Consider the following 12,557-nt stretch of genomic DNA (forward strand, 5'->3'; position numbering starts at 1 on the left):
GAGGTCACAAGAGTACTCAATTAACTAATAATAAGTCAAGCTGTGTAGTGTTAACCAGATGCCGGGTACCATTGTGTTTTATATATATAGCTATTCTAATTTGCACAACTCTGTGAACTAGGCCCTATTATCATCACCATTATCCCCATTTTATAGATGAGAAAACACAAACTTGGAGGTCAAACGACCTATCTGAGTTGACACTACTGATAAGTAATGGAGCTAGATCGGCAACCCAGGAGCCTGGCATCAGAGCTGTGTTCTTGTCGTGTGTGTGACCCCCCCACACCGCTGGCCTGCCCTCCAAGTCCGTGTCCTGACCTACTACATTAGACACTGACTCGAACAAAGGCAGGGATTGGTGGTAGGGGTGGGGGTGACAGGCAATTTTGTAAATGCCAGACTCGTATTAGCTCACTTAATCCTCGCAACAACCGTAAGAGACCTCCCCCATTATTACCCCATTCACAGCCGAGGAATAGAAATGTTAAGTAACTTGCCCAGTGGGGAGCTTGGGTGTAAATCGAGGCAGCCTGGCACCGGGGTCCATGTACTTAACCACTACACTGCTGCTCTTCTCGCCAGGACAGGAAGAAACCAGTAACCCAGTTCCCGCCAACGCATGTCCTGCTTACCTCTGCCATTGCTTCCACCACCTTCTGCTTATCCACTTGTAAGATCCCATTCTTTGCTGTGCGAGACACATGCAGCTCGTGCCAGTGGCCCAGGGTGAGGGGGTCTTCACTCCTGTTGAAGGAAGGAAACTGAGCATGGGTTAGCATCACTGGTGTTGCGGATCATGCTCATGAATCCATCCGATGCAACTGATGCCAACCTCAGATGCCTCATTTCATTCGGTCCAAAGAAAACAATCATTCCTGCTTAGTAAGCACAGCAGTGTGAGCTCCATCTATTGGACCCCTTTATGGTAGGAACATTGCAATTATTTTATTTATTTGTTACAACAAGCCTGAAATGTGGGTCAGATGAGCCTGGTTTTCTAGATGAGAGGTGACAGGAGGTGAGATGTGATCACAGCTGCACACAAGCTTTGAAAAAAGAGTTACCTGGGCTCTGGTGTAAAACACAGATTCTTTGTTGTACTGATGTCTGCAGCATCCTTCAAAATGCAGAAAAAATAGGATGGATGGATGGATGGATGGATGGGTGGATGGATGGATGGATGGATGGATGGATTGGTGGATGGATGGATTGGTGGATGGATGGATGGATGGATGGATGGATGGGTGGATGGATGGATGGATGGATGGATGGATGGATGGATGGGTGGATGGATGGATGGATGGATGGATGGATTGGTGGATGGATGGATGGACTGGTGGATGGATGGATGGATATAAGGATAGCTAGGCATGTGATAAAGCAAATATAGCAAAATATTAATTGTAGATGGCAAATGGGAGGTATAAGGATGTTTACTATATAATTCTTCCAACTTTTCTATATGTTTGAAATTTCTCATAATACAATGTTGGGGGGGAGGGTTCCATATTGTCTGATATTGTGAAAAGGATTAAAGGTACTTTAAAAATCCAATTATTAATTCCAGGTGGAAGCACTTAAAGTTTAAATGTTATGAATAGGAGTTTTATACATTACTTTGGATAGTGAGGTATGCAGAAGAGTATAATTATTGCATTTGTATTTCTAACGGCGTCTAGTTTCTGGCCTTCACTGAACCTCCCAATTATTTTTTGATCTGGATCATCTTTAGAAAACTGTCAGGAATACCAATGGGCACAATTACTGAAAGGTCTCCACCCCCCTCACTTGATTTTCTTTTGCTCTGGCTAATGTTTTTGTGATTTGTCCTTAGCAATTAGAATTTAATCACCTTGGCTAAATCGATATGCAATAAAGAAATCAGAGGCACTCTTAAAGCAGCCCCGTCTCCATGATAAGTCACAGCGCCTTGGTGGCGTTCTTGTCCTGCCAAGGTCACTCCCTGTCAATACCTGCCTTCCTCAGCATGCTGGTATTGATCCCAGCCATCACGAGCTCATTCCAGTTGCCTTGATTTTTGAATCAAGTTCATAATGAACTTGACCACCTTATCCTTTTCCTAAAGTTAAAATGATTTGGCCAATTCCACAACTTCCTGTGGTTCAGGCTTTCAGCGAATGTTCTTAATCAAGCAGGAAGTCTTTGAAGTGGTTTTCAAAATAAACATCTTGCAAAGGGGCGCCTGAAACACCTACAGAAATCACTGTTGTCAGGTTACCCTGGGGAGGGGAGGGGACAGGGGGTGCTTTGCCCCTTGGACACTCTGAGAACTTGCTTCCTTTTCATCACAACTAATACGCAGAATCCTTTTTCCAGGCGCTTTCCTGCCAGGCAGGAAGACAAAAACTCACATTTACAATAAATAAATAAATAAATAAATAAATAAATAAATAAATAAAACCACCTCTTGTCTCAAAGAGGCACAGAATTATGAAAGAGAGACATGCTGGACACTCAGGTCCTATGTGTCTGTGACCCCACAGCTGGAGCTGCCTCCGCAGAGGTGCTGGGTGTGGGGGGCCATCCATCCAGGAGAAGGGCTGATGAGCCCGGACCCTCCACTCACTCTTTCTGGTCACTCCGTATCCAGGAGGAAGCCATTTGGAAACACAAGGTGATATTCAAGGTGTCTTTCCTTCTCAATTTGACAAATGGTTCTACCTGAATTGCTTAGCTGTTTTGCATAATCATATGTAAATTGAATCAATTAAATACCCACCCACGTTGTCTTGAGACCTAGGATGGTTTTGCATAACCAGAGGTACAAAAATATTCACCCATGCCCCAAGGAAGGAAGTGTCACTGATGTGCACGAATTCAGCCACAGGACAAAAATGAACAGTCCTTTTTAAGAATTGTTGGAACCTAATGCAGTAAGCATTTCTCATCAGCCATGAAAAATGATCAGCAGTTAAGGGCGTTGTATGGTCATAACATCTCTCCCGCACGCTCTTCCTAAAAATGACGGTCTAGCAGTATGAATTACAACTGAATGCAGCCCTCAATTTCCTTTAAGACAACCACCACCGACTGATTTCCTGCTGCGGGGCACCACTGAATGAAACATCATAGTGAGTTTCAAAAGAGAATTCACCAAATGTAGGAACAAGGAGCATGTCTGCCTTTGATGAGCAGGCCTCTGGCCTGAAGGCAAAAACTACCATGAGAGCAAGACAGTAAGGGAGACCTAGATAAATAAGAACATCTGCCCCTACCATCCACAGGCTCTGAGGGAGTCATCAAAATAGTGACACACTGGATGGGAACAATCGATCTGCTAAATAAATTAAGAGTACAAGTAAAATAACAGGAGGACAGGTTCGACAACCCGGAGCCAGTTCTGCAGCTACCAGCAAGTACTTCACAATCACCTAGGCATGGTCGTGCTATTGAAACCACTTATCACACAGCCTTCTTGAGCATCGTGGTCAGGGATGGGTCCCTGCGATGGTTGACTCAGTGCCAGGCTCTTACATGGAGAACGGTAAGAGACTCGCAAAATAACTGGTTACCATCAAAGAAACAGTGCAAGAGGACAGTAAACATTGAAAGCGAGGTCACCAAGGACATTTCTGTTTGTTCAAAGTCTGTTAATACTTCTTTACTAGTCATCACATATTTGCTGGGCGCCCACCGAGTGATGCTCTGAGCATGCGCAGATGAATTACACTTCATCACGTTTCTCCTGATGGCACCGTACAAAACGAAGGCAGGGTAGCCCCATCTGAAGCAAGCCCGTCTGCCATAGGTGGAAGCAGAGAGTCGCTCCCTGCTGGGGAGTTATTGGAAAAAAGGAAATCTTGCTAGGAGGAAAGTATGAGCCATAAGGAAGCATGTTATCTGTAAACACCAGGACAAATTTCAGAAAAGATAACTGTGGAGGGAGGACAGGAAGAGTGCGAGCTATTAGGACAAAGTCATCTTTTCCCAAAGTGACCGCTATTTAGCTTTTGGGGAGGGGGGCCCCTGAAGGTCTCAGTCCTTACCTGAGAACACCGGTCCCAGAGCCACAGTCAAAGCGGAACTCCACGTGGCCCCCCGCCATGTTGATAGACAGGAAGTCTTTGCTGGCTGTGTCATAGCTGTAGAGGAGGACGCCCTCACCCGAGTCCGGCCGAAACGTGATCTCAAACTCCGTGAAGGAGAGGTAATGCTGGGGCTCCAGCGGCCAGGGAGTTGCAGCATAGGACCTCAGGGACTTGCTGAATTGAGGAATGATCAGGGTGAAAGCTGAGGAAAGAAGCATGTCATTAGAAATCCCTCTGTGGCAGGACCAGCCACGTTATTTTCCTCCTAGGTACAGAGCGAAACTACATTTCCCAGCAGCCCTGAGTTAGTTGGCTGGTGTAGAATGTGGGTGAGAGTATTATACAGCACCCCAGATCTGGCCCCTCGAATTTCCTCATGTGCTAGCTGAATGCAAGAAGCAGGGGGGTGGGGGATTCTAAGGCCCTGGCAGAGCCACTGGAAGGCAGGAGCCTGCACCCCTGAATGGCATACCCCGCCCAACCCCCTACTGGCCTGCAGTGATGTGTGATGTGGGCAAGGATCAACCTTTATTATGTTAGGCTACAAAATATGAGATGATATGTATCAGCTTTGGCTTACTGGAAATCACAGACCCTCTTCTAGGTGAAATGAGATTTGAGATTATACAGTGTTAAAAAAAAATTTCTCCCAGAATGCTGTCTTAGGTCCAATTTCGAATCACTAGTAAAAATTAAAACATGTTCAACTCTGCATGGTGTTCCAAAATCTTTTAAATCTTTAAAATTTTCCATTATATGTGTGTGTTTGTGTATGCATTGTGTTTAGATGTATATAAACACATGTTGGTTTATACATGTATTGAGACCTATACAGACAGTACTGAGAGGTGGAATAATTCACTAGAAGAGGACAAAGACAAAGAAACAAGATGACTTTTGTCCCATCTCATTGTTAATGATTCTGTGTATATTTTCCCAACCTTTTCTCTGAAACTGACGGATATTCTAAGGAGCATGAGCTACAAATGGTCTGATACAGACCATACACACAGAGGTTTTTCAAAGTTTTTTGAGGGCCAAAAGGAGCCCACCAAAGCCTGGCCCAAGAGCATCTTCAAATGAACACATCTTTGGTTGGTTTGACACTTCAACACTCAAAGACACTGCAACCTGATTTTAAAAAAGGGGGGGGGGGGCGCGCCAGGGTGGCTCAGTCAGTTAAGCATCTGACTCCAGCTCAGGTCATGATCTCAGGGTCCTGGGATTTAGCCCCATGTAGGGCTCCCTGCTCAACAGGGAGTCTGCTTCTCCCTCTGCCTCGCTCCACCCCCTCCACCTCGTGCATGCTCTCTCTCTCTCTCAAGTAAATAAATAAAAGCTTAAAAAAAAAAAGATTCTCCCATGTTTCCCAATAATGCATAAACTTTAATCCCATAAACACGTATGGGACTTTGCTAAAAGCACATTGATGAAAAATTACATCAACATGAATTAACAGTGCAGACAGAGATCACAATCAACTTGCTTCTTTCTCACCGTCTTCACAGTGTCGCCCTTTAAATCCAAGGGGACAGAGGCAAATGTAGGAGTCGGCTTTGACTGCCGTGCAGGTGCCACCATTGATACACGAAGCTTCGTCGCAGAGTCCGCCGCTGCATTCCCCTGAATACAGAACAGGAATTACAAAACCAATCCATCACGTGAGCCAGGCCAAGATGATGGCGCTGACCATGCCAACCGCTCAGGGCTCCGAATAAATACAGTTCAGTTCCCCCAGTTCACTAGTACCCCTGCACAACTGGAAAACAGCTTTCAGGGTAAGTGGAATGTACCCTTTGCTTTAATTTGATTTTGGCTTGTTCTTTATGAAGAGCCACAGAATCTTCAAAACATGGTGGACACAATAAATCAAATACTAAATTGTCAGACAATTTTATGACCACCGATGAATGAGCTGTTTCTGCTTTAATTCATCTCTCTCTTATTCCCACAAGAGTGTGTTTCAATCCCTCCGATGTCAACATGGCATTTCTGTTAAAAGCGTTCTAGTTTGTGTGGCCCCAATTACCTTAAGTGCTACCACCCTGTGGGTTCAAAGTTGAGGCAATAAGGTGGGGACTGAAGCCATGTCTAACGTATGACCTGGCCTGAACTGTCCACTCCTCTGTCTGGGGCAGGGAGGGGGGAGGGGGCTCCATAATACCTCAGCGTGTGCCTTCCAGAATCCCTATTTATACCTCCAAAGTTACGATCGTATGGGAGACAGAAAGGTGGCCTGGAGTAAAAAGTGGTGAGAGACTCAACACCAGATGGGTCCATTCTCTTTACCAAACACATATCAGAGAGGCCCATCCAGGGCATACTATGTCATTGTCAAGATCATCAGATGAAAGGGAAAGAAATGGACTTCTCCTACACTGCTTTTCTTCTGCTTCCTTGGTCTTCCTTTTCTCCTTGTATATAAGAAATAAATTAGACAGAAGGGCCCAGAACGACATAGGTTGAATACAAAACATTTCTTCCTGGGATGGGGGCAAAGGGACACATCTCTGATGGAGGGTCCAGCCCTGCACCCTGCAGGCGATGATGCTGTGCCCACCTCCCACTTCCCCCATGTTGGCCTGGTTGTGTCATCTCAGTAGGGCAAGCCTCTCGTCCTTTCCTCCTCAGTCCTCTGCATTTGTCGAGCTGATCCAGTCTCTTCTTCCATGCTCAGCCTAACTGGGAGGATGAGCCGGGCTGGGTATAGTGTGCACCCAGGTGAGGAGGCCAACCTCAGGGGCCCGTGACAGAGCTGAATTCAAGCCCTTCCAGATGGCTCGGCGCTCCAGCCAGGGTGGGCTGGCCTCGGCAAATTCCAGCTGGGGCCCCTGGAAGTTCAGGTCCAAGTGACGCGTGGTCTGCAGCCACACCTAGAGAACACAGCCAGCAACCTCGCTCCGCAGGGAGGGTGATGTGCATCCACGAGAGCCAAACTCACAGGCCCCATGCCCCCACTGGGCTTGGCGGACTGCGACCCTTTCTCAGAGAAGGGCTGCTCCCACAGGAAGACGTGGGGTTCTTGGGTTATTTTAGATGCACATGAGAAAATATTACTTTATATGTTTGCATTGTGACTATATTTCAAGAGGTGGGAGTGGGGTGGGGCATTTCCTTGATGAAAGCGAGTTTCGGCAGGATTCTGCTGGCCGCGGTATGCAAGTCGGATTGGGAGCACTGGCATGGGAAAGAGGAACGAAATCCTATGGGGAGGGAACCTGGGGCTGGACAGGGTGGTCACAGAGCACATGGAGAGATAGCGAAGACACAGGGAAGAAAGAAATAGCCAGTTCCTTCTAGAGGTTGAAGGCGGAGGCAGACTCCAGCATAACGTCCGGGGTCCCAGCTGGGCCGTCTGAACAAAAAGTGGTGGAATGGGGCGCCTGTGTGGCTCCATCGTTAAGCGTCTGCCTTCGGCTCAGGTCATGGTCCCAGGGTCCTGGGATCGAGCCCTGCATCGGGCTCCCTGCTCCACGGGAAGCCTGCTTTTCCCTCTCCTGCTCCCCCTGCTTGTGTTCCTGTTCTTGCTGTCTCTCTCTCTGTCAAATAAATAAAATCTTAAAAAAAAAAAAAAAGAAAGAAAAGTGGTGGGCGTAGGGTGATGAGCAGGGCTGGGAGCAGGAACTGTTTACTGCGGGGCAGAGGAGCTGGCCTCGCTCAGCTGAAGCCTACGGTGACTGTGCCAACATCCCCTGCTGAGCCCCGTGGGCACAGCCCCCGCACACGGGTGGGGGCACACTGGAGGGGCAGCGGCGACGTGGGGGTGACCCTGACACCAAGAGCGGAGGGGATTCTTGAGAGCGGACAGGGAAGGGGCCCCAGGGAACTCCCAGGGAACCAGAGGAGGGTGAGGAGCCGGCAGGGAAGACAAAGGGAGAAAATAGGCCAGTGGGCTCGGAGGACTCAGGGCAGGTCCCAGGAGCTCGGGGGGATCAGCAGCACAGAGAGAAGGCAGAGTTAATACTGCCGAGAAGTCCAGGGAGAAGAGCTGCGGGTTTTGTAAAGAGATGGCCACACCCGGTTTTAGGAGAGCGATTTTGCTGTGCCGTGGGAGGCAGAAGCCCCATTGTAGGTTCACACGGGGGCCTGGAAGGATTGCAAGAGTCGGGTCTAGAAAGAGAGGAGAGAGGGGTCTGGGGTTCCTAAGTAGGGCAGGTAGCAGGACTGTGTGAGGTATGGCACCGGTTTGGGCAGGGAGGACCTGAGCAAGTGTGAATAAGCCAGGGCAGGGGGTCCGTGAACTTACATGGGAAACACATTAATCTTTATTTGCCCTCATTTCTAATTGAACTGTTTCCTTCAGTTACTAATGTACGCAAGGAACCTCTAAGGATTAGCAGTTCTCATGGCCTGTGACCAACAGACCTGAGTTATTGTCACATCACATTCCACTTGTCGCAGATATCTCAAACTATCATTTATGCTAATTACTACTTTGAAATCATGGTAGCCATAGTATCCACTATTAAATGATCCTGTTTTCTAATGCTTTATAAAGAAGCACAGATCCTATTATAATAACAAAGCTTAAAAAAACTTTGCATAGCTTTATTTCAATGTAAGTGTTTCCTATCATGGATATTATTCTCTGCCTTTAAAAACAACATTTTGAGGGGCACCTGGCTGGCTCAGTCGGTGGAGCGTGCGACTCTTGATCTCAGGGTTGTAAGTTTGAGCCCCATGTTGGGTGGAGAGATTACTTAAAAATAAAATCTTGGGATGCCTGGGTGGCTCAGCCAAGCGTCTGATTCTTGATTTTGGCTCAGGTCATGCTCTCAGGGTCGTGAGATCGAGCCCTGGGTCAGGCTCTGAGCTGGGGCATGGAGCCTGCTTAGGATTCTCTCTCTCCCTCTGCCCCTTCCCCCAAACTGCTCTCTCTTTCTCTCTCTTTCAAAAAAAATCTTAAAAAAAAAATAACAAAAACATCATTTTGAGAAGAGTCCATCAGCTTCACTAGACTGCCAGAGAAGTTCATGGCACGCAAAAGGTTAAGAACCCTTGGGTTACTGAAATGATGATCCTGGTAGCAAGGTCCAGGGATGTAGGGAAGGATGGGTGCAGAGTGGAGATAAATAGGTTAGTTTTAGAAACGAGGGAAACTTCCCACTCTGAGAGTAGGAGGAAGGAAGTTGGTTGCCAGGTCATGGGCCTAGAGTGCTGGCGGGACCTCATCATCAATATATAAAATCAGTTTTGTTGACCCTGAACCTACTAGATGCCCATTTGTGTTTATGCAAGACAATAAAGTGAGGGCAGGAGAGAACTTAGGCCCCTGAGGAGAGAAGCGAAGGTGGAACATCATGGGGTGGAAGACAGTAAGGACATGTGGGCAGGGAGCCACGTCCTGCCCCTCGTCCCCCACTCCATACCTGAGGCCTGTCAACTCAGTCCACACCTCCGTCACCACCACCAGCCTGGAGCAAATGGCCATTATCTCTGATCTGGACTGCTGCCACAGCCTCCCAGCCAGTTTACATGTATCTCCTGAATACCGCATCCAATAAGCTGTCCTCAGCCAGAGGGATCTTTTCAAAACACGGACTACATCATGGTACCCACCACCCCCTCATACTCCCACTGGGACAAGTCATTTCCTCTGCCTCTCTTGTCTGCTTTAAAAGAAAAATGCTTCAGATAGCAACTTTGCATTAAATCCTCAGAAAGCTTCCCCAGACCTCCAGCTCATGAAATTCCCTTATTACACACTGTTATTGTACTGTCACTCCTCCTTTAACACTTACACCAAACTGTAATTTTACATTTACTTCTGCGGCTGTTTGATCAATCCGGTCTCTCCTTGTGGCAGCTACATGAGGGCTGAGCTAGGATCCTGTCGTTCTTGTTCATTACTTTATCCCCAGCACCCAGCTTCATGATTGGCATTAAGCAGATGATTAAATAAGTATATTGAGGGAAAGAATGACTAAAAAGACTGACAAGCCCACGGTGAGACCCATGGACACCTCAGACCTCTTGAGTCTCGAATAACATGGGAAGCTGGCTTTGTTACATTGACCCAGCGGGGTGTGGAGATCCAAGATAGGATTGGAAAAAAGGAGTGTTGCTGGTTTAGGTTTGAGAATTTGGGTGGCAATACTAAAAGACAAGTCTAGACCAGAGAATGCAAAATTTTGCTGAGACTGCTGACTAATCTAGAACGTGAGTTTAGAGAGAGTCCAATCACGGGGAATAATCTAATGAAGGAGATGAAGTGGGAGGGCTTGAGTAATGAGGAGCTGGGGCAGGCTGAATGGAAGGGGGGAGGGGGACAGAGAAAAAGCTGGGGTTGAAGACAGCAGTGCCAAGTTAGAGGTTCGGGTTGCTCTTAGAGGAACCATGACTCTGCTACTGTCATTTCCTTCTTCTGGAAGCCTGTATCCCCACCAGAAATTCACTGCTGTTGGTATGAGCCCAGTCTTCCCCATCGTGGCACTGCATTTAATTTAAAAGAACTTAAATTTCTGAAGGACTAACTCAAAGTAAAGCAAGGATGGAGCCTGAGGAAGGATAAGCAGCCCTTTTTCAGCACGCCAGGGTGATAAATGGGAAAAAAATGAAAAAAGGCAATGTGACTGATGCCTGCCATTAAGGTTCATCATAAGGCTCATAGTCATCAAAGAATCTAATAGTAGCTTCCGGGGAGCCCAGAGCCAGCAAGATGGGGCTGTCTGGTGCCATCAGCTCAATGGAGAGGTTGGTTTCGCACTACATTAGAATTTAAAATGCTGCCAAAAATTGGTCCTTGCTCAACTTCGCAATGTCTTAACTACCTGTCAGAGGTGACCATGCAGTCTTGACACTACAGATCTGTCCTTCAGGGCTGTTGCCCCTGTTAGTTCAATGAAGAGAGAAAAAATAACTTACACCCTGCTTAATAGGTGGAGTCAGGATTAATAATAATATCAATAGCAAGATATATTTACAACACGTTTGCTATGTTCTTAGTACTTTTATGCGTTCCAACTCATCTGGACAAAGTAATCTTAGGAGGAAGTTACTAAAAAAATTCATAGGTTGATGGCGGAGGAGTAGGAGACCTGGATTTCGTCTGGTCTCAGGAATTCAGCTGAATAGGGATCAAACCATTTTGAACACCTACAAACTCAACAGGAGATCGAAGAAGAGAGTAGCAACAACTCTCTGAAGAGAGAAGCGACCACTTACTGGAAGGTAGGGCGTGCGGAGAAGTGAATCCGAGGCAATATTCGGGAGGATAGACGGCGGGGGAGGGGGCCTCCGTCAGCTGCTTCTGGCAAGTGCTAGAGCCAGAGAGCACAAAATCGGAACTTTTGGAAGTCGGTTCCGCTGAGGAACGTCACTCCAATGGCTAAGCGGAAGGTGGAACCCTCGCGGGACAGTGTGGACTCAGGACTCTTGGGGTCACAGAAAGACCGGGGGTGACTGAGTGCAGCAGAGCTCCCAGGTATCAGAGCGGGGAAGCCGACTGCAGAGACGGAGCCGAGGCGCGGGCTCTCAGCTCGGGGTTGCCATAAACTGTGATCCGCGGCCCAGTCGGGCCACTGCGCCTCCAGCAGGGACCCAACAAGCAGCAGAGCCGGGGAGACTCCCCTTCCTCCCCAGGGAGGAGCAGTGCAGGAGCGCACCGCAGGGATCTGCTGGGTTTGGAGACTCCACAACGGGTCGGGTGCCAGAGATAGAAACACTCGGTCACAGGCCGGGTGAGCACGGAGTGCGGCCGGAGACCAGGGAGATGGGAGTGATTGACTGCTTTTCTCTGTGGGCGCACTGAGGAGTGGGGCCCCGAGTTCTCAGCTCCTCGGGGCAGAGAGTGGGAGGCCACCATTTTCACCCTGGTCCTCCAAAGCTGCACCGAGAGCTTGCAGGGAACAAGAGCTCCTGAGAGCAAACCCAAGCAGCTTGCTTAGCCCCGACCAACAAGGGCAGGGCAATTCCGCCTCCAGCAAAGACTTTTGGGAACCACGGCAACAGGCCCCTCCCCCAGAAGATCAGCACGAACAGCCAGCGAGCCAAGACCAAGTTCACCGTACAAGGAGAACGGGAGAACTCCAGTGCTAGGGGAATACTGCACATAGAATTCATGGCTTTTTTACCATGATTCATTAGTTTTTCAAAGTTAATTTTTTAAACTATTTTTTGTGGGGTTTTTTTTGAGTTTTTCTTTTTCCCTTTTTCAACCAACATCTTATCAATCCCTTTTTTAAAAAAACATTTTTTATTTTTCATTTTTAGAGTCATATCTTGTCCCTTCATAGTAGTTACCCTTATTTTTGGCATATATATATAAGTTCTTCTCTCTTTAAAATTTTGATATACATTTTCTTCTAACAGATCAAAACATACCCTAAATCACTAGTGTATGGCTTTGTTCTAGTCTCCTGCCTGATCACAGTCTCTCCCTTTTTTTTCTTTTCTTTTTTTTTAAATCTTCTTCTTTCTTCTTTCAAACAACTTCTTATCAATTCCGTTTATAAAACCTTTTATAATTTTCATCTTTACAGTAGTCTTCCATCCCTTCATTGTATC

General features: G+C 47.2%; 1 protein-coding gene across 2 annotated transcripts in view; it reads right to left on the minus strand.

Moving 5' to 3' along the window:
- Positions 1 to 12,557, minus strand: part of EGFLAM (EGF like, fibronectin type III and laminin G domains) — a 188,279-nt gene that overhangs the window by 29,198 nt on the left and 146,524 nt on the right. For both annotated transcript variants that reach the window (XM_027606812.2, XM_027606813.2), the window contains exons 14-16: positions 5,550 to 5,675; positions 4,011 to 4,254; positions 636 to 747 (exon numbers count right to left, since the gene is read on the minus strand). In XM_027606812.2, the coding sequence (XP_027462613.2) occupies positions 636 to 747; positions 4,011 to 4,254; positions 5,550 to 5,675 (482 nt within the window). The remainder of the gene's footprint in view (positions 1 to 635; positions 748 to 4,010; positions 4,255 to 5,549; positions 5,676 to 12,557) is intronic.

This window comes from Zalophus californianus, chromosome 5, assembly GCF_009762305.2.
Source record: "Zalophus californianus isolate mZalCal1 chromosome 5, mZalCal1.pri.v2, whole genome shotgun sequence".
Lineage (NCBI taxonomy): Eukaryota > Metazoa > Chordata > Mammalia > Carnivora > Otariidae > Zalophus > Zalophus californianus.